Source organism: Antechinus flavipes, chromosome 2, assembly GCF_016432865.1.
Source record: "Antechinus flavipes isolate AdamAnt ecotype Samford, QLD, Australia chromosome 2, AdamAnt_v2, whole genome shotgun sequence".
Classification (NCBI taxonomy): Eukaryota; Metazoa; Chordata; class Mammalia; order Dasyuromorphia; family Dasyuridae; genus Antechinus; species Antechinus flavipes.
In genome coordinates this window covers 644,319,760-644,342,430 of record NC_067399.1, presented here as the reverse complement: position 1 = coordinate 644,342,430, position 22,671 = coordinate 644,319,760, and the positions used below count along the sequence as shown (strand labels likewise).

At 34.5% G+C, this 22,671-nt stretch overlaps 1 protein-coding gene across 1 annotated transcript in view; it reads left to right on the top strand.

Moving 5' to 3' along the window:
* ARIH1 (ariadne RBR E3 ubiquitin protein ligase 1) overlaps positions 1-22,671 on the top strand; it is a 75,712-nt gene that overhangs the window by 46,315 nt on the left and 6,726 nt on the right. The window contains exons 3-11 of the mRNA XM_051982347.1: positions 3,131-3,275; positions 8,167-8,259; positions 8,589-8,644; positions 14,190-14,256; positions 16,159-16,265; positions 18,179-18,221; positions 19,019-19,090; positions 20,394-20,524; positions 20,640-20,697. Of these exons, the coding sequence (XP_051838307.1) occupies positions 3,131-3,275; positions 8,167-8,259; positions 8,589-8,644; positions 14,190-14,256; positions 16,159-16,265; positions 18,179-18,221; positions 19,019-19,090; positions 20,394-20,524; positions 20,640-20,697 (772 nt within the window). The remainder of the gene's footprint in view (positions 1-3,130; positions 3,276-8,166; positions 8,260-8,588; positions 8,645-14,189; positions 14,257-16,158; positions 16,266-18,178; positions 18,222-19,018; positions 19,091-20,393; positions 20,525-20,639; positions 20,698-22,671) is intronic.

The window sequence follows — 22,671 nt, the reverse complement described above, 5'->3', positions numbered from 1 at the left end:
CCTTTTTGTGCTGTTAGTCTAATTTTTCACTGTAATGTTGTGGAGTTGCTGTGTTACAAACCTTTTGTAAGAGCTGATAAATATTGTTAAATCGTTCAACAAAAACATTCTCTTTTTAACCTGAAACTTTGAAGAGGGATACAATCAAGATGATTCATACATAATCAGCATTTGACCTCATCCATGAGACTTTTTTGTTGTTGTTGTTGTTTTGGTTTGGCTTTTGTTTTCCCCAGACCTTTAAAATTCCTAGTTTGGATGTAAATGGGATCTTAATAATCATTATGTACTTTTTGTTGCAATAATAGTTCCATTAACTGGTGACCAAAATCCTTCAGTAATTTTCGAGTCTGTAGTCACCAGTACTTTCAAAAGCCTCTTGCCTAAAACAACTGCATGTAGTCAATAGAGCAAAATCCACCTTTGGGGAAAAAAAGCTGTAATTTATAATCTGAGGATTCCACAGCTACCACCTTATTTTGAGTTTGGTATTTTATTTTGTTTTATTTATTTATTGCTGAGGCATTTGGGATTAAGTAACTTGACCAGGATTACCCATGTAGGAATTGTTAACTCAGATTTGAACGCAGGTCCCCTTGACTTCGCCATCTAGCTGCCCCTGGTATTTTATTTTTAAGGGGTGTGGGGGGGTCGAGTCAGGAAAATTCATCTTGTTGCATTATCTGGCCTCAACTTTACTAGCTTTGTGACCTTAGGCAAGTCACTGAACCCTTTTTTGCCCCAGTTTCTTATCTATAAAATGAGCTGTAGAAGGAAAAAGTATACCATTCCAGTAACTTTGCCAAGAAAGCCCCAAATGGGGTCATGAATAGGTTTATTATGAAATGTTTCTATTTACCAATAAGTTTTCAAGAAAGTATTTAGTTATACATTTGTTTTTAAGACAATTAGGTTTTTACTGTGAGTTATTTTCAAATAATTTTCTGTCTTGCCTTTCAGCTTCTCCCTGTAATAAAATCTAACCACAAGACAGCAGTCTCATCTTAACAGCATTCTATACCATTAGTCTGTCCCTCACTTCTCCATTGAAAGGAGAAGGGGGTTCCCTTATCTTTTCTTGCTCCAAGATTGGTTAGTAAGATTGTATGACATTTGGCTTTTCACACCATTTCTGACAGGTCACAGTGTTGAGACAAGTTTTAGAGGGATGTGTCAGTTTTCTCTGTGTTGTATCTCTTGCTAAAATGTAAATTACTTGAGTGTAAGAGACTATTAATTCCCATCAATGATACCGCTTGGAGCATTTAAAACAGTCTTGTAGAGATGATAATACCATATAACAGAGTTGGAATAGTAAAGTGGTCTCCATAGCCATGTCAAAAATGTTTAACAACTAAGTCATTTCTAAATGTTTTATTTCCACAACCCACAGATAGTTAAATTAAAAAAAAAAAAAAAAGCTTTAGCTTGTGATCAGAAATCAGTTACTAACAGCAGTACTGTTGGTTTTACAACATAAGAAACAATATTTCCTTTGGGGCCGTTAGCATTTTTGGAGTGAAATGGGAGACAATGATTAGAAGCTTGGTCCCAGGAAAGAACATTTGAAGAAATATAACAGGCATGTGAAGGTAGTGGCTTTGGGGGAGTGGGCTTTTACTCATTGAAATATACACACACACACACACACACACACATATATATATAATTCTTGATCCTTCCATTATAAGATCCTTAGGACAAGATAATAAATTAAAGCTGCAGGGACCTTAAAAAATCCTCCAGTCCAAAAACCCCATTTTATAGATGAGACACCCGATGCCAAAAAAGGGTGACATGACTTGCCAATTATCAAAAATGGTATTTAAACAGTATCCTCTTGATTCCAGATTTGATGCCCTTTAGAAATTTTTTATTTTTTATTTTGTTTTGTTTTTTAAATAAATGTTTTTTATTTTCAAAATGCATGCAAAGATTCACCCCTGCAAAATCTTGTTGAACCACATTTATTATTTCTCTCTATATGAATTAGTGCTATATAAATGACAGCTTTCTGCCCTAAAGAATTATATGATGGGTTTATAGTAGTTGGTAGACATTAGACTTTGTGCTAATTTGTCTTTCTTCTATTCCTTATACATCGAGCATTATTCTTGTTTAGACCTTCTACAGGTACGACATAAGAGATACCTCTGACATCTTGGAGGGCTTCATCTTTGTCTTCTAATGTATTTAGGGGAATAGAGTCATGCTTGGAGCTTTCTATTTTAATTTTTCCCTTTAGATATAGCTGTCTTGATATGTTATTCGTTTGCTCATGTAAATTGTCATTGCTTATATACAGTTTTACCTACTTAGAACTAGTACATGCCATTTTCTCATTTACCTTTGGATCATTTTTTTCAGTGTCCAGAATAATGAACATAGATCTAATGGTATAATGTTCTCATAGTGCCCAGCATATAGTAGGCCCTTTATAAATGCTTATCCTCTTCCTGGGAGACATTCAAATCAAAACCGCGTAATCAAAACATTTTCTGGAATTTTTGCCACATATAGAATCTTTTTAAAATTCAAGATTTTTTTTGTGTTGCTTTTTAAATATAATTTATGCTATGTATGAATTGATGAATACTTTATTTGAAATTTTTAGAATATCTAAACATCAAAAGTTGATTGTTATTCATTTATAAAATCTGAAGAACATTGTTTATGGATATCATTGGAGTAAATGTGTACTACTTTCTACACAAGTATATCTATATATTTTTTTCTTTCAGAATCACATCTAATATATGATTTTTAATTTATTTAGGTCAGCCTATTAAGAGACTGTCCTAATTGAGGTGAATTTAACAAGTCTGCTGATTGTCGATTCAGTTGTCTAATAACAGTTATGTGATAGATGTCTTGTTTCACTCATAGGTTTATTTTAATAATAGTGACCCATCACTTCCAAAGACCTATGGAACAAAAAGCTTGTATGTTATATGGAACACAAAGTTTGTATGTTATCTTCCAGGTTGGCATGTCAGTCTTTACTCTGGACCTTCAATACCAATAGGAAGTTTTAATTTCTGTATGCTCTTCCCTGGGCATAACCAGGTTTGGGGAAGTTCTCACTAAGTAATATTGCCAAGTTCTCATTCCTTCTGTTTGAATAATGCAGGTACTTTGATGGAAACCTGGAGAAGCTCTTTGCTGAGTGTCATGTAATTAATCCAAGTAAAAAGTCTCGAACGCGCCAGATGAACACACGGTCGTCAGCCCAGGACATGCCTTGTCAGATCTGCTACTTGAACTACCCTAACTCAGTGAGTATTTGCATAACCACATGGCATCACTGGCCCAGAGAGCTTATATAGCATAGTATCTGAGAAGAGTGGCTGGCCATAAAGCAAAGCATCAGGCAAATCTCTTATAAGCTGCTAACACCAATGGCTAGTGGGAGAGACTCCCTGAAAGGAAGAGCCCATGATTCCTTTCCCTGAACTAAAATATCCTGAATTACATACTATTTTTTAAATACACTCAAAATTCTTTTAATACCAGGCCATTTTGGAGATTGCAGGATTCACCATGTGAAAAGTTTTTCCCAATTATAAAAATCACTATAATATAAAACCACATGTTAAGAACTAAAACATTAGTCCTTAAAGATAAATGTATTTAATATGCACAGGGAAAAAATTGGATTAGGAATATTGGTTGTACTTAAATAAAATAATGATTTTTCATGTAAATTTTCTAACAAGTAAGCAGAGGTCCAAAATCTTAGAACTTTCTGACTTAAAATGGAGCAAAGAGCACTGGTTTTGGAGCCTAAGGACCTGAGTTCAAATCAAGTTACTGCTATTTCTGCTACATGATCTTGGGTCAGTTAACTAATTTCTTTGAATCTCAGTTTCCCACATGTAAAATGAAAAGATTGGACTAGATGCCCTCCAGTTCTATAATTCTAAAACTGGTCTCACTGGGTTGTAATGAGTTATTGGTCCAAAATAAAATTTGCATAAGATTAACAGATGAATTTATTATAGCAGTCCTTTATTCCTGTAATTATTTTGTCATCTCATCTCTCTTTCTCCTCTAATTCTTTGCAAAAACACACTTCTCTTCTGTTAGAATTTCTTAGTAACATTGCGTATTCTTTTTAAAAAAATTTTTTTTAATTGTCTTTTCATTCACATTCCCTATAGTAGCAGGGAAATAAAATTACAATTGAATATTATTGACTTGTGGAAGGACTTTTGAGGTCATTTAGTGTAAGCCTCTCAATAGGGAAAAAGTTCATAACATTAACCTTAAAATAGAAGTAGTGGTATAAAAAGGGATGGTGTATTCTCTTGACTGTAGTGTATTTTTCTGAATTGAATCCATGACTTGTGTTTCTATTGATTAAAAAATCTAAATTCTTAAAATACTAAAATACACAGAAAATTTCTGCCTATCCTCTTGTTATACATGTAAATTTTCTTTTGTTATGCATATTTAATTTATAACGTTTGTTTGAATTAGTAACATCTAAAGAACTTTTCTTGATGTAATATACTGATTGTTTTGTCCAGCATGGTTTGATCAGGTTTACTGTTTCTATATTTCATAAAGGTCCTATAGTTCTTAACTCATTTAAAAGTTTGCAATATCAAAATAAGGAATTAGTAGGCCAGAATATATTGGAATCCATTACATTATACTGACCCAGATAGAATTCTCCATACTGTGGTCTCAGGGATGTTAACTATAATCAGTAGACTTAGAATCCTTACTTTCCCCTCAGGTTTGGCTTGGGGAAATACATGTACATCTGTAATTTGTAATTGTTTTCTGTGTATTACCTACTTAATATAAGTGAAAGCCTTAATGTATTAAATAGGTAGGGCCTATTTTAAGTATCCCTTCCAATAAACTGGAACTAAGGACAGGATCCTGCTTTGTTAAATCCATTGTCATCTATAGTTTGTCCCAGGAGTGGTATTTGGTGGGGTTTTTTGTTTTTTGTTTCAGTTGGTTTTGGTTGGTTGGGTTTTTTTTGCTGAGACAGTTGGGTGACTCGCCCAGAGTCACACAGCTAGGAAGTGTTAAGTGTGTGAGACCAGATTTGAACTCGGGTCCTCCTGACTTCAGAGCTGGTGCTCTGTCCACTGCACCACCTAGCTGCCCCTCCAGGAGTGGTATTTGACTTATTTCTGTGAGATTGCTGAAATATTAATTCTAGAAGAATACATTTTGAATGTGTATAGTACTTTATTCCAGTATAGCCTCTTTTTTTCTTAAGTTAGGTTAATATTTGTACAATTTCTTGAAAGATTAGTTTGTTTTTTAATTCATACTATAGTATGAATTACTTTAAAAAATTAAGACATTTATAAGGCTTATTTGATTGGAACCAAATCAAGCAATTGATAGCCTTCTGTGAAACCTTCAATCCGTGCCAAGACCCAGGTGAACTTTAATTGTGAGGAAAAGAGTGTGTGTGTGTATGTGTGTGTTTCATCTAATATCTAGAATATTGCCTCATTGTAAAAGCATTTTTTTAAAAAAAATAATTCTCTTAACTAGGCAAAGATATCTATATTATCAAGACACCACAGAACTAAATTGTTTCTACTGGGGGGAGGGAGAGGGAGGGTTGCTTTACTTAGCAGATATGGTTTCATTTTTAGGAATAAAATCATTTGGTACCAAAACCTCCCTTGACTTTTTTTTTGGATGCAAAAAGAGTGATCCCATTTCACTATTGTTTCCCCTCTACGAGTTTTAGATAAAGGTTTGTATGTGGAACCTTTTTTTAAGAATTTAATATTTTGTCTTACCAGCCCTTTTCTGCTTAATTTCATTTGTAAGAACTTGAGTGCTGCTGTATTTGGGATTTGCCAACTTTGCTTGATCTTACCCATCCATAATATAGGTAGAGCTTAGTTAGTGACAGAAGTGATAAACAGGAAGTCATCTTGTGACACGATAAAAGGGGTTATGGAAGCCCTCAAGTTAAGGTGTTAAATCTGAGATCAGCCTCTGTAAACCTCAGTTGTAGAAGTGATGGAAGCCAAAAAGAACCTAGGCAAAGGCCAGGCTTCAAAGGAAGGTGCAGAACACAAGCCTAAGGATGACACGGTGCTATTCCACTAGAGATAATACAGATATGATTCACCAGCCGTCCATCCATATACATTTGCTAAGTATATCCATGTGCCAGGCACTGTGCTAAGCATTTGCTGCTCCACAGTGAAAGACTACCACAACCTCTTGTTGTTTGTCCCTTCATTTTAAAAGAGATCCTGTGACATCACGGGGTAAATTGTATTGAAGTGAGGCAAAGCTGTACAAAGTCATCAGCCTCACTCTCTCCTCCAGAGCCATCCGAGGACAGTTTGGTCACTTTGTCATCAGAAGCACCAGTGTAAGGGACGCAGCATGATGTAATGAAGAGAGGGCCAGTTCTCAAGTCAGGAAGATCTGAGTTCAGGTCACCTCTCTCACTAGCTGTGACCGTGAACAAATCATTTAACTTCATGGTACCCTAGGGAGCACTCAAATTGTAAATTGCAATCTTGGAGAATCCTCAACGGGAACTTCCTGTACCAATGAAATCCCAGATCCTATGCTGCTCCCACAGAAAGAAAAAGTCAACCACATTTTAAATGTTAATAGTAATGAATTTTTAAAAAATTCTAATGAGAGACATTTCTGTCATGAGAGTATTTAGTCCAGGGAGGAACATTATGTATAGTCACAATCTTAAGGATTATTATTCAGAGTTCTATTTACTTAGAAACATTTTGTGTAAAAACACTTAACTTTTCAAGTTTCATTTTTCTCAAATAAAATAGATTTGGGTAATAACATACCTCAAAGTTATGTTTATTTTTAGACCAAATAAAATAATGTGAAAAGCTTTGAAAATTGTAAAATGGTTATATGAGGATAATATAATTGATAATACTGTGAAACACAACAAGAAAAAAAGTTTTAGAAGTGCGTGGTGGTATAAGAAGTGTTCCCTTGTCTGTGTAACAATTCTTAAAGTAATCCATTAAAATTAAATAAGGAACAACTGTCCATCATAACTTGGAGCTAAGAAAGCAGACTCCTTTGTATCATTAGACATAATGAGGATCAAATGCTTTGGTGTGTACAATGATATGCAGTTAGATGTATGTACAAATCTATAAGCTATTTTTTACTTAGTTTTTCTCACTCTCTACCTTCTATGTTATTGTATGCAATAGAATCAATTTTTCCCCCAGATAACATTCTGTTTTTGTTATTGTTGTTGTTGTTTGTTACCCTCAGTTATATTATTTATCCTAAGTAGTCGGTTCACCATCAGTACCAGCTTTCAGCATTTTTGGTTTCTGAATGTCAGAAGTTGATACAGCTTTCCTTGTAACTGAAGAAAGCTTAGACAAAATCTCTAAAATTATCCATACCTTGCTATTTCCCTCACAAGCCAGTTGTTAGGAACAACTCTCTTAATCAAGATCTTAATCTTAATGTACCTACCTAAATGTGAACATTCAATTGTGGAAGGAAAATAAACCAAAATCTTCTAGTATTGTCCCTAAATGAACATTAAGAACAACAGTTTAGATGAACATATTTTCTATATGGGATAGTACTCAACAAACAAACCCTTCCTTGTTTATTGAGATGATTTATCATTAACTAAATTTTCATTTTAATGTCAATCTGAAATTGAAACTTAACTACAACATCTTTTGGAAAGTATTGTAAATTACTGCTGTTTCCTGCATTGTTCTTCATTTACTGTGGTACTTAATAACTTAGCTAGGCCAGGTTTTAATAGGTATCAAATGGGGGGTGACTAATCTTTTTTACATTTAGCATTTATCTTTGGCTTAAGTGTTTTAGGTTTTGCTTCTGTATTATATTTATAAAGTTATATCATCTTTTGCATTATTTTTATTGAGGCTAAAATAATATTATTTTGCCTTTTGTTTAATTCGTGTGTGTGTGTGTGTGTGTGTGTGACACATACACGTTTATTTATATGTGAAACACAAATTAATTGTTATGACTTCCCTCACTGGAAGTTTATGGGCATGACCCTTTTAATTCTGCATTGGACCCTATAAAGATGCATGTAATGTTATTTAATATTGCTGCCTTATCTCAAGGTGCATTCTTTGGTGATTGTCCAAGTAAATCATTGCTAAAATTCATTCTTTGTTTTTGCTGCAGTATTTCACTGGCCTTGAATGTGGACATAAGTTCTGTATGCAGTGCTGGAGCGAATATTTAACTACCAAAATTATGGAGGAAGGCATGGGACAGGTAAAGAAAACCTGTTTATATCTTTGGAATAGTTTTATATGTCTTCATTATATGTGATCCTCACAATTCGAATTTGTTGACCAAATTGACCTTTTACAGATTCTTTCTCCCTGTCCCTTATCCCAGAAAGCAGGAGTTAGAAATTAAGTGTCTGTATCTATTACTGGTATTAATATTTTCATTAGGGTTTGAGCATGCCAGATAATATACACAAATGAAGGAAAATATTGAAAATTTTTTATTTATGTTCTATATTGTTAATTAGAAGAAATCCAGAACTAATAGATAAGAAGATGAATTTTGAATGAATGTGATTCACTCTTTTTCAGACTATATCATGTCCTGCTCATGGTTGTGATATCTTAGTGGACGACAGCACAGTTATGTAAGTACTTAGGGTCTATAGGTTTTCCCCTTTGTTCAGACACCAAGCTAAATTGGCTTTTACAGAACATTGTGTAATTGCTGAATTTTAAATGTAAAAATATTAATACTTTCTTAATTCCTTTCTAGTGGTGTGGGCCAAAGACATTGCATTTACTACTTGAAGCACTTCTTGTAGTAAAATACCCAGTCAGTATTCAGGCAAACTATGGAATGTGATAAGCACCTTTTTATTACCCATGCTAATGGAGAGAGGGCAAACATTGGGTATGTGGATTTCACAAATATCATTTTAGCTATTAGTTTCAACTCTTTTCTTCCCCAAACTTATAGAGCAGTAAATGATTAAGAGAAGTTTACTCTTAAGATTTCCCAGTTTACTGGTTCCCCATTTTTTACCAAGACAGGACATGTGTAAAAAAAAATATATATATATATAAAGAGGAATCACATCAGCAAATATATCTTGTGAATGGTCATCTGTTTTCTAAATATAAATCCCTAGTGTTGGAGGATTCAACTTCATATACAAGGAAAGCTACATTTTTGGATGGCTGTAATGAGAAAATTCTTTTCTCACATGGAGCTATAATCTGCTCTTCTGAAAAGCCTACCTATTAGTCCTCATTCATAAAATAATAGACAAAGAACTGGAAGTCTAATCCAGCCCTCTTCCATCACATTAATTGACTTGATCCATCTCGCCTAGGGATTAGTGAGAAGAACTGGGTTTTGAACCCAGGTCATTTGGGGTTTTTTTTTGAGAAAAGATCCAGCACAAACTTTAATTTCTTTTCTGTCAAACAACTCTTTAGATTCTTAAATTCAATTCAGCATATAGTAACCGTCTAAACAATTAGAAAATAATTGTCAAGTACTGGGGATAAAAAGATGAAAAATCCCTGCCTGCCCAAAGAGTGCTTACTAATTAGATCAGTTCAACTCTTTCCTTTTACAAATGGGTAAACTGACTCCTAGCGAATTAAACTAATTTGCCTGTTATCTTACAAGTAGGAAGTAGCAGCATCAAGGTGATCATGGATCTTAATAGTCCCAAATCCAGTATATCTTTCTAGTTTGCCAAGCTGCTTCCAAGTTGAATTTGAGTCTTCTTATGCCCTTCATAGAAATGTCTTCTCCTCTCCAGGCCTTACAGGGCCCAATTCCAGTGTATACACTGCAAGTATACTGCACCAAACATTGTCTTAGATTCCATTATTGCAAAAGCATCAGCTCTTTCAGAATCTGAAGAGCTACCTACAAATACCCCAAGGTAGCATTGTATTCCTCTTTTAGAAAACTTAAACATTGTTGCTAGTCACAAAAACTTTTGAAATACCTGGCTTTGCCAATGGCTGCCTAGTTTTATCCATTACAATTTATCCTCCATCCTCATAGAAAATAGGATATTCATTCAAGGAATGTATTCTCTGAAAAGCCTTCATTTGGATCATAATAAGTGTTTTGAGTTTTGAAAGTATTATGCAATTCTTGTTTCACATTTAAGGAAACAACCACAGAATGATGAAGGGACTTGCCTTAAGAACACTCAGGTAGTAGATAGGAAAGCTGACTAGAGCCCAGATCAAATGTCAGGTGACTTAATAGAGCTTAGATAAGTTATCTTGTTTAAGTTGGATGTAGAGATATTTGAATTGAAGCAAGTTGCTGATGTCTTTAATATCAAATTGTTTGGAATGTTCTGAGATAAGTTTTCTACTTAAGGGAATTTATATCTTTAAGCAAATATCAATACTCATGTTTCTATAAAACTTATACAATTTTACATTTTTTTCTGTCTTTTTTATAGACAAAGCTCAGACTTCTTTCTGTATCTTTGTTTTCTAAGATCATATATTCTTGGCGAATGTTAAAAATCAGGCAGAACATTTTGGGATTTTTGAAAGAAAACAGAAAGAGAAAACCTTTCTTCTTGCCCTTTTGCCATCTCTGGACATGAGCACAATTGGGAAAAAATGAGATTTGAAAGAGAAGGTCTTTGGTTTGTGTTGTTGTTACTGTTATTTACAATAAATGCCTTAATTTTTAATCTATAAAGAAGGGAACTTTAGTAACTTTTTAGTCTAAAAAGAATCAAATTGATCTTCAGTGTTTCAGCTTTTGCCTTTTACTTCTTTCCTTTTCCCCATTTGATGCTGACTTGGTTTGGAACATATATTCTTTGGCGCAATTAATGAGTGGGAAGAGAAGTAAAATGAAGCAACTACTTTTAATTTTTGCATTTTAAAAATATTCAAGAATGAATTTTGAAATATTAGACTAGACTGCAATTAGATTTGGAGATGGTTTTAAAGAACCCACTTTAACCTTCCACTGCAGGTGAATCAATTTGTTGTATGAATAATGAGAAATCTTTTTTAAATTTGAAGGAGAATTATAAATTATATTTGTAAAATTTTTCAATACCTTGCAATGAGATTGAGTAATCTGTTTCTGTTCTTCCTGGGCTTTTAACCTAGAATAGAGAATTGGTGTTCTGCATAAATGAGCTTAGCATGCTGAGTTCTATATTGCCACAACTGTCATGAAACCCCTGTAGTAATTTCTTGATACCATGCCCCTGCCATTTCATCTCAACCTACACCCACCCCCAATCTGTTTACCTAATTGCTACCTTTTTTGTCTAGATAATGGAGATATCTAAAATGTTGCATCCTGACATGATGGAAGAGTTAGATCTGTGTGGTTTTGATCCAAGTGAAGAAGATAAAGGGGAGGGTTAAAGAAAAACATCTCTGCCTATATCTCATGATAATGAGTCATTTCCCTTTCTCTAACCCCTAATTATTGACCTTATTGATTGGATCCTTTAATAGTTACAGAATTTCCTGGACAATATTTCCTTGTTAAGTTGCTTTCCTAAGTCACTTCTTTTAACTAAACATAATTCAAGGCATCCAAAATGAGCCTAATTCTGCTTGCTTTGAGATTGTTTTGTCACTTTAACACAAATGGTTTTGGTCAAACTTTCAAAAAGAAGGTAGATGTTTTGGCATTTTACCACACAGTGAAATAAACAATTGTATATCTCAAATGGCAGTTCCGAACAAAATCATAGTGATAGTTTGGCTTAGAAATGAAGCAATAAAAGTCATGGCTCACAAAAACCTTTCCTGTGTCTGAAATATTTTCAGGAGAGGAGCCAACAGATGTATTGAATATGTATTTTAGACTGTTAGCTTGTAGTACAAAACTACAATCAGATGTCCTGTTAGCAGGGAGTTAATGATAGTGTGTAGACTGGCATAGGGAAACCTTGCTGATATTTGTCACTTTTAAAGCAATGATTCATAGATTAGCACAGTTTTAATTTTTTCCTTTCTTCACTTACTTCAGCAGAATAGAGTTGATCCTATACTAAGAGGATACTGGATGGTGACTAAATGTCATTTAAGGAAAAATAATTATTACTAACTAGATTCTTCAGAAAATGCTTTACGAAGGATGTGGTATTTGAACTTTATTGAATTTTATCAGGTAGAGATTTGGAATTCGCTAAGTAATAGCTTAAACCCTGGGAAGAAAACACAAAACTTCTACAGAAGATACTGAATATTTTGTGTCTGTGGTATATGAGGATTTTGTGGAATAGAAACTTCTACCAACACAGATCCACAACTGATCTGTGATTTAATAAGTTTCCAGGGAATTGGCAAAGGAACAGAGGCTTAAATTATTTGCCCAGCTTCCTTCAGTATCAGGATAGATTTTAAATCTCGGCTCTCTTTCTGTTACATCATGCTGCTTCTGCAATTTGAATTATATTCCGTAGTTAGTAGACTGAAAGATTGGAGGCATAATTGTGAATGACATGATCATCTGGTGTATGGTGATAAGAATGTTAATTGGGGTGACATAATAAGAGGTTGGAAAGAAGAGGCATGCAGTCAAATTATGGGAATAGAAATATAAAACTGGATGCAAAGGAAAGAGGTTTCTGGGCTTCAGGGAAGTAAAGAAAGATGATCATTGTATGAAGAAATCATTGTTTTTAGCTATTTCATTTGAGTAATGTGGGAGATAAACCAGATTGTGATGGCTTAAGTAGGTTTTGAAGAAGTAGGGCATTGATTATAGGCTTCCTGGACTAGTTCAGGCCTGGCTGTTTCATAGGGCAATGGAAAGGAAGAGATTAAAAGGAATATAATCCCAAATGATTGAACCAATCATTTGGAGAGGAGGCAGGGAAATTAGCTTTGGAAAAAGATCTATCTCCTCTCCCAGAAAAGGAGGAAAGCAAAGATGAGTTTAAAAAACAAAAAAAGTAACAATTCATAGCAAAGATGGATGTTTAAAAAAAAGAAAAGTGATGAATTCTGAGCAGTAAGTCTGGGAGGTGGAGACTATTAGTGACATCTTTAATCCTGAATTCATGAAAAATAATTCATGAAAGTTATCACATTGTGTGGTAGACACCTATTAAATATTGAGTTATTAGTCAGAAAAACTGGATCAAATCCTAATCCTGGTATTCATTATACAGATAATTCTCATTTCTATTTGTCTGAGTTTAAAAAAAAAATTTTTTTTTTTTGAATTCTGAACATTGAGACATTGAGTTAACTACCTTGTGTCCCAATATCTACTGTGAATTAATTGAAGGTCAGGAGCTATTTGGAGATTTTAAGGAACGAAAACAAGAACGGTAATATATGAAAACTGAATGGGAGAATGGATAAAGATAATTGATGTTTTAAAATGTTGAGAGGTGTTGGATTAGCTCTGTTTTAGATCCAGTCTTAGCATAAGGTTAGGTCAAACTTTAGGATTGATGTTATCTGTGGCTAAACTGTCCTTCTAATTTGGATACAACACGCTTGGATTTAGTTCTAGAAAAATTTCTTAAATTTGTGTGTGTGCTTTTTGGTAACCCCCTCCCACCTCCACCCTCCCACCCCCCCAAAAAAAGTGTTATTTTTTTCCCTTTGGCCTTAGATTGCCAGTTGTTTTAGAATCAAATTTGCAATTGAGTTGTGTGTAATTAGCTTACCTCAAGTACTTGTTAGCCTCTATTTCCGTTTTTTTAAAAATAATGCTTTTAGTTCTGTTTTTATCCTTAAATATTCCATTTTATATTACTCATAATTTATGTCATCATTTTGTGAATAACATCCTAAATAAATTCCCTAATAATTAACCTCTTGTAAATTCTATGATAAAAGAAGAAAGATAAAGCTATGAAATGAACAGAACAAATTGATTATAAATTTCTAATTCCAGATAACTTAACCTGGTTGCAGTTCTGGGTGTGGACATCAATTTAAAATTTATGAGACCTTTCCAAAGTTATATTTAAAATTTTGATTTCATATAAGTGATGTTGATAAACTGTTTTGATTGGTGCAATTAAGTTGGATCATGGCAAACATACTAATGTCATTATTTACAACCCATCTCCCTCCTTGTCAGTTTTTAGTCATAAGCAGAGATTAGCAATTATGAAATAATGTTTTATAATTGTTAATATACTATGTTCTAGACAAACCTCCCAGTAAACTGTTTTTGCTTCTTTTCTTTCCTGATAGGCGTCTGATCACAGATTCAAAAGTTAAATTAAAGTACCAGCATTTAATAACTAATAGTTTTGTAGAGGTGAGTGGTTTTCTCCTGAAAATTCATTGTTGTTGTTGTTGTTTTAACTTTTGGGGTTTTTTCTTACATCATAAATTTCTAAAAATAATTGGATTGTAGATTTGTTTTAGAGGCTAATAATTATAATAAAAAACTCCCAAAACTGGAAACCAATCTATTATCAAATAGGTGTGTCTCCTGAGAATTTAGGTGTTTAGCCATCAATTTTTAAACTTGTGAAAAGTATGGTAGAACTAACTTAGTATTTTATTAATAAATCAATCAGTATGCCTTTTAAAAAAAAATTTGCCTAATAGCACATTTTCAATCTGTACAAAATCATAAATCAGTGAATATATATAATTAGAAAAGAATATATTATTCAGAAAGATCTTAATGTCTTTTTTCTTTTTAAAAATTGGTTTTCAAAATTTTTTTCTACTGTCCCCTTATTTCGAAAAAAATAAATAAAACAAAACACTTTCCTAATAAGTATTATTGTATAACGCAGCAAAACAAATCCCATTTATCATTACAGAAGTATATGTCTCAGTCATTAGAATAAGTCCCTCACCCTCTGGCAGGAAGTTGGGTTTCATCTTGAGTCCTTGGGACTTGTTATTCATTTATTATTGATGTTCTCAAAGTCTTTGAGATTTTTTTCCTGTTATGTTGTTGTCATTAAATAACTTGTTCTAGTTCATCTAACTTCACTCTGCATAAATTCATGAGAAATCTTTTGTTTCTTCTGAAATATCTTATATCATTTCTTATATTGTATAAAATCCTGTTGCATTTCTGTGCCACAAGTTATTTAGCAATTTGCCAGTAGATGGGCACATACCTATCCCTCTTAATTTCCAGTTTTTGATTACTACAAAAATGCTGCTATAAATGTTTTTAAAAAGACACTTTTTTTTTCATCTCTTTGGGGGATAGACTATTATATAACTAGATAAGAAGGTATATGTAATTTGGTACCTTCTGGCACATATTCCAAATTATTTTTCAGAATGATTGGCATAGTTAACATTAACAGTGCACAATTCTGCCCAACTTTCTTAGTTTTTCCCAGGTTTTCCCCTCTGACATTTGCCATTTTCCTCAGCTGTCATCTTTGCTACTTAGATGGATGTGAGGTGTTGCTCTTAACTTGTAATTCTCTGATTATTAGTTGTGTGAAGCATTTTTTCCTAAAGCTGAAGAGAACTTGGATTTCTTTCCTTGAAAACTACCTGTTGACATCCTTTGACTATTTATTATTTACAGAATTTCTCAATATCTTAGTCACTTTCTCTAAAAGTTTTATTTCCTTTAAGTAAGGTAGAGAGTTCCTAAAGATATCTTAGAGCTTAAGTGCTCCTGAGCTAGATCTCCTCCTTAGTGTTGGGTAGTAACCAATAATCTTCCCTGAACAAAGAGAGGACATGAGTTTCATTTTCCATGAAAGAAATCACATTGAAAGTAGGCATAAAATGGATTTATGCTCAGCACAAAAATAAAGTCATCTAACAATTTACAAAAATAGGCCAAGAGCCAGTTGAGGCTATACGCTAGAGATCATTTCATAAAGAAGAGCATTCATTCCTCAATTGGGTAATTTTCTGTCAAGCACTCCCTTTGTAAGGGTTGTTGCCTGTTCAGAATGTCATTACCAACTATATATTGAATAGTATTTTGAACTAAATGTGCCCTGCTCAAGAACAGGCATAGAAAACCATTAAGACACCAAGAATTTTCAGCGTGGTTTTGTGAAATGAAGATCAGTGCACAACCCTACCCCAAAAACCTCCCTGTCCCCAAAATAAGCTGACATGTTCTTGGAAATATTTATAGAAAGAGATTGCCTTTGTTAGCTGTATTTGTGGTCCTTTTTTATTTTTTCGCTTAAATTTTTTCTTTTCTTTTTTATTTTTTCCTTAGTGCAATCGACTGTTAAAGTGGTGTCCTGCCCCAGACTGTCACCATGTTGTAAAAGTCCAGTATCCTGATGCTAAACCTGTTCGCTGCAAATGTGGGCGCCAGTTTTGGTGAGAACATTTCTTAATTAAATTTGAAAGAGTAGCATTTCTTAGCTCATTGAGGGAGCTTTCTTATCTTGATTGTAGGTTTGCATGCTATTTTTTAATATGTTTTGATTGGAGAAAAAGTTAAAAGTTGAATTTTAAGTGATGTAGTTTATGATAAAATTGAACTTGGGAAGGGCATAGATAAGCAGATAAAAAGGCAAAAGATCCAAATGGGTCCCATAGGAAAACATAACACCTTCTGAACCCTGGTCTAACCTTGTAATGCTTCCGAGTCTTTTTTTTTTTTTTTTGCTGAGGTGATTGGGGTTAAGTAAATTGCCCAGGGTCACACAGCTAGGAAGGTGTTTAAGTGTTTCTGTCAAGATTTGAACTCAGGTCCTCCTGACTTCAGGGCTGGTGCTCTATCAGCTGCACCACCTAGCTGCCCCAAGTCATTTAAGCTCTTGATGACTTTTAAGTCCTCTTAAAATAATTCTGATTTCTATAGTGCCAAGGTAGGTTACCATTTTGTAGTATATAAATGGTCTATAAGGCCCGTGACTTCCTTATACGTGATCATATAGCTCTCTTGGCTCCATGATCAATACTCTTGTCTGCTGTACTACTCTTTCTGATCAAGTCAGGTATGATTTTCCATCTTACCATTGAGGAAACTGGAACCTGGATTGCTTAGGAATTCTCCATGGTCATATGTGTGGCTATTAACAGGCAAGCCCTTGCTCAAAATCCAGGTATTCTGCTGATTCATCCGGGACTCTTTATGCTATATCATTCTGTTATCTTTTTAAAACTATTCGGATGTTAATTTCATATCTTTCCCCTAACTTCATGGACCATCTCTTGTAATAAAGATTTTAAAAAGAAAAAGTTAAGCAAGTTGTTTCAGTGTTTTTAGCCAAGTCGCATGGATGTCTAATATACCTGTAGCCTTCCCATCTTTCTCCAAGGAAGAAATATGCCTTTCTCTTTCTCTGAAAATAAGCCTGATCCATCAACATTTCACATCATTGAATTTTCTGATTTTGTTTTTTTCCATTTACATTATTATATTGGTTGTATTATTCTTCAAATCTTTATAGAGTAGTGATACTTCATTCCATTCATATTTCACAATTTGTTTTAAATATCCTCTTATCAGTGGGTGTACCTATTTTTGTTTCTAGTTCCAAGGAATCAACTGCATAAAGATAATTGAAATCAAGGGAATTGATAAGGAAGACTGAATATTAAGCAAAATATTCACAACAGTATTTTATTGTGGATGCAAAAAGAGCAGTCCTTTTAGAAGCTTCCACCAACTCCTCTCTTTCAGTTTTCTACTTAGTAATACACCGGATTATCCTCTAATCACATATAACTAGTATCACATTTTTCAGGAAGTGAATTTTCCTAAGGTGAAACTAAGCCATGTTTCAGAGGTCAGAAAATTTTAAATTGAGTTTAAGGCAAGTTCATTTGGGCCTGTGCACATGCTTCATTCAGATATGGACAGAGGTGTGTGCTTGAAAGCACACATTTTTAAGAACAGTAAAAATGTGCTGCCTTTAATTTTGTTGTAGTCTGTTAGGTACTAATATGCAACTATACTAAGATACTAAAATGCAGTGATAACTTTTGTCACTTACAGGATGCCTCAGCCTAAATTAGAGAGAATTATATAGAGCACAGTAGCTAATGTCACTTTAATTTTCATTTACTGCCAACAACCAAAAGAAGTAAAATCCACAATTACCTAGAAAAGTGATGGTTTGACCTAATCTGGGCTTAGGCCTTTAGAATGATATATAGATGCCAGATGGACTCTAGATGTCTTGACTTTTTCATGTGATGAAAAATCACAATGTAACTGTCAAAGTGAGACCAGATATTATTTACTTTTAAGAATGCAAACTCTCTATCTCTTTGTGTCACAGCTTTAACTGTGGAGAAAATTGGCACGATCCTGTTAAATGCAAGGTGAGTTTGCCTAGGATGTTAGTTTTTAATATTTTCACATGACTTCAAAATGATTGCCAGCTTTCCCAATATGTTCATCATTCTACCAGAAACGTTCATAGGTACCGGGTCTCTTAACTTTATGAAAGGACTATATACAAAGCCTATTTTAAGGGAAATATTGGTAGTTTTGTAGATTTAAAATAGCAGCGTCACTTTCTATAGATTGAAAGCTTTGGAGTAAATAAAAATTATTAGATAAAATAGCACTTCTACACATTTGGTGTAGAAGCTGTTAGAAATTTTTTCACGTTAGTTTCTAGTCATTAAGGAATTATTTTCTTTGCTCATAAATTGATTATATACAGATTCAATAACTTCTAGGGCCTTTGGGCTGAAATCAGGTATGGTTAGTATTTTAATTTGGGAATAATACTAGATTGGAAAGACAGCCTTCTATATGTCATGACAAAAATAGAAATCGAGTTGGTAAATTCTTAAATCAATCATCAAGAAAATGTACGTGTAGAAAGGCATTGTTAGATATAAGAAAAAGATTTTCTTGCTAAATTGACTTTTAAGTTTCATCAACTTGGAGATAGGTAATTGAAATATCTTTTAGTCGCAGTTAGAAGATTTAGGATTCACTGATGATATATAAATGTCTCTGTCCCCCATCTTCATCCCTTAAACTTGTACATATTGGCAAGTTTGTATAAGAATAAAAATTCATGAAAAGAAAGACCTTTAAAAATATTCAGCATTTTTCTCCACCTTAAACTCTTTATTGTAGACTAACAGTTACTGTTTCCAAACAGTGGTTAAAGAAGTGGATTAAAAAGTGTGATGATGACAGTGAAACCTCCAATTGGATTGCAGCCAACACAAAGGTTTGTATTTTGCCTGATTTAGTTCTTGATGATCAACTGTAGTTCTTCCTTTTTCTGCATATTGTGCCTCCTATATAGAAGATTGGGGGTGTGTGTGTGAGAGGGTGTTTTTTAATTTATTTATGTCTGAACAAAATTTGGTGGAAATTTAAAAATGTGTAATTTCATAATAAAATTATTTTGCTTTGGTTCATAATTCCTTCATAGAAAATGTAGTTTCTCACGTATAGTTTATACTGAAGTTTTTATTGTCAGATTCAGCATTGTTTCTTCACTGAGATGTTCAACGTCATTTCCATGCAATGAATGTGTGAAATAGCAAGGTTTTCCCTTTTGCAGCTTGAAGAAGTGCCCTGAGTTTGCCTGGTTGGGATTTTTTTTTTTTTTTTTTTTTTATGACTGCTGGAAAAAATTAAAGGTCAGAATAGATCAAAAGAACTGCTGAGAAACACATAGAGATGAATTGAGGAAAGCAAACCTTTTAGGTTGATGAGGCCTGGATTGTTTTGTTGTTTTGTTTTTTTTTTTAATCATGATTTAAGAATCGGGCACAAAAGTGGTACTCTTTTTACTCCTCAGTACTTACAGGTTTGTGTTTGCTGATATACTTACTGTGTGGTTTTAACATTCCATAATTTAGTTTAGAGATTTAGAATAAGCAATGTATATGCTTTTGTGGCAGTTTATACTTTACTGTTTATCTAAGAACGATTTGGCCAGTATGTGATGGAGCCTCGACTGGTTTTAGATGAAATAAGCATTTTAAATGTGCAGCATGAAAAACTTGTATTCTTTTCTTGGTAGAATTCCCCATACACAGTTTCCAATGTTACCATCTAACTAACTATAGGAGTGTCAGACAATATGACTGGAATACTGAATAAGAAAAGCTTGCTGTGTGAATGATTTGTGAATTTGTAACATGCAGCTCTTACGTGACCACATCAGTTCGAGAGGGGTGTGTGGTAAATGATGTTTTCTCAGCAGCAGTGTCACCCCCACCCTCCTTACTCCCCCAAAATGTGCTGGAGTGCAATCTGACTCTTAACCCTATGATGGTCCTGCCTGTCTCTGGATCTCTGACTTGTACATGAGAGAGGCTAATTTGCCCAAGCATCTTTTTAGTGTGGCAATGCTAGTCTGTAGCATTCTTTTTATGCTCTGTTCTGTATTCTGTAGGTGACTTAGGACGAAAATCTTCTTCAATTTGCTTTTATAATTAGCTATTATTGTAAAAATCCTTCTCATACCTGCCCAACTGAGTGTAAGAGTAAGTGATAAACTTGGTCATGATTCTTCACAGGAGTGCCCTAAATGCCATGTAACCATTGAAAAGGATGGAGGTTGCAATCACATGGTCTGTCGTAACCAGAACTGTAAAGCAGAGTTTTGCTGGGTGTGTCTTGGTCCCTGGGAGCCACATGGATCTGCCTGGTAAGTTAGGATGGGCCCGGGTGGTGTTGGGAGATCTCATTCAGCTTTGGTCCCTTACTGAGCCTCCCAGGGCATGTCCTTGGCTGGTGAGTGGACACCTTTGTTCTGCTCCTAGGTACAATTGCAACCGCTATAATGAGGATGATGCCAAGGCAGCAAGAGATGCACAGGAGGTGAGTCTGGGATGTGGGAGGGGAAGGGGGGGCAGCTCTGCTTCCTCTAGGGGGAGCTACGGGTCCGGATAACTGTTAGCATTCTGTCACCTCCTGACATAAGGGGGACTCACCTTTGTGTCTCTGTGACTCACAGACCATTGGATTCTTTTCTCCATGGCTTGTCTGACTGCCTTGTGTATTGTATATACATATAGATCAGAGGCTGATACTGGTCACAGGACGCTTCATTATATAGGGAAACCTCGCTTCTCTTACAGATTGCCGTATTAATTCAATATTGATTTTGATTATTGGATATTGGATTCACATTTAATGAGAAATTTGAAACAGTTCTCCAATTCAAATTTTTCTGTCAACTTTTGAGTTAAGCAATTATTTTTGTCTTTTTTTCCTCTCTTCCCCCCATGTCCAGTTTAGAAATGCTCTTGCCCATTTCAGTTATAAAACTTTAAGCATTGAGCAACCTTCCCTGCAACTAGCTGAGGTCTCAGGGTTCCAGGAGCTGCCAGAGAAATGTTTCAAAGTCCTCTCAAATCAGCTAACTAGAAATCTGCTATTCAGATTTATTTCTTCATTTTTACTTTTAGGGGTTTCTCATTTTATGTTAGTTGCTTTTATCTATTTCAGATGAGACAAGGTAATCGGTATTTAGTTTCCTGATGTATCACTACCTCTGTTATTTCCATAGCTGAAAAACTAAACTTGAATAGACACTTAACCTCCTTCCTGTTGTTCAGTGGGAATTGTTTAAAATGAGTAGTGAATAGATGATCCTAAGTCAAGTTTTTCCTTAATGTCTAAATATTCATAATTAATGTAAATAATTATTTTTACTTTTTAAAGATTTTCTACCTAAAAGAGTATATATATTCCTTAGAAACCCCATCAAGACTGACATATTTATCTTTGTCTTAATGACAGTGACATAAGGCTAGCTTGAATTCTGTTCATTTTTGATGCTTGGCCTGTGAGCATCATACTTTTTTCACAGGCAGGGAAATGGAGCCAGATGAGGTCATTGAACCCATCTGCTACCCTTAGCCCTTGGGAGAGACTCAGATTCCCTGTTTCTGACCCTCTCTTCCCCTGGGCATGCTACAACTGAACTTGATCATTAAAAATGAGGAGCTACTTTTCTCCCTTTCCCTCCCTTCTTTAGTTCAGGAATGGGTCCTACAATTTAGTGGTTATAAGCATGGAAAGTAGAATAAAAGCCATCTGGCTCCAGACTACCAGTTGCTGGCTTTGGGATGTGTTCATAGGACAGAGTCCTGTGGTGACTGTTGTTGCTTCATCTGGTCAAGTCTGTATCAAGGGCCTGTTCCCTCCAAGGTGCTGCTCCTCTAGGCATTAGAAATACACAAAGGAAACAGACATAGTTCCTGATCATTTTGCTTTCTATTGAAGGTTTATTTGGGATTTTTTCATTCAAATCAGCATTGCTTGATTCAGGTTTGGGCTAAAGTGTCTGTAGGTAAGTACCCCAGATAAGGGAAAGAGAAAAGGAGCAAGGTTTATGTAATCAATGCACAGCTGTCAGGGGTTCTCAGCAGTTAGTAGTTCTTCACTGCAGTGACCAGTCATGACACATGCCTACTTTTTCACACTTAAGTGCACTATTTTGTTACAAAAGAAGAGCCTCTCGGGAGGTTTGAATTTGCTCAGTGAAACTTTTTCAAAATTTACTCTTCATTTGACAACTCTGACCCCAACATCCTCCCAAATTTCCATGTATGAATTAGTAAAAAGTATTATAGATGAAATCACAATTTCTATTCTATGTATCTGCTTTGTTTTTACAGCTTTCCTGCTTGTTTTTCCTTCTGAGCTTTGATGGCATTGATCTCCAGTCTAAAACTTAGCCTTTTATAGTTATACCTTCATTGAATTTTCACAAACAGTAAAATAGTAATTGCTTTTCCTCACCCATGAGCACAATTTCTGGCCTCCTTCTGGGCTTGGTCAGCTGCC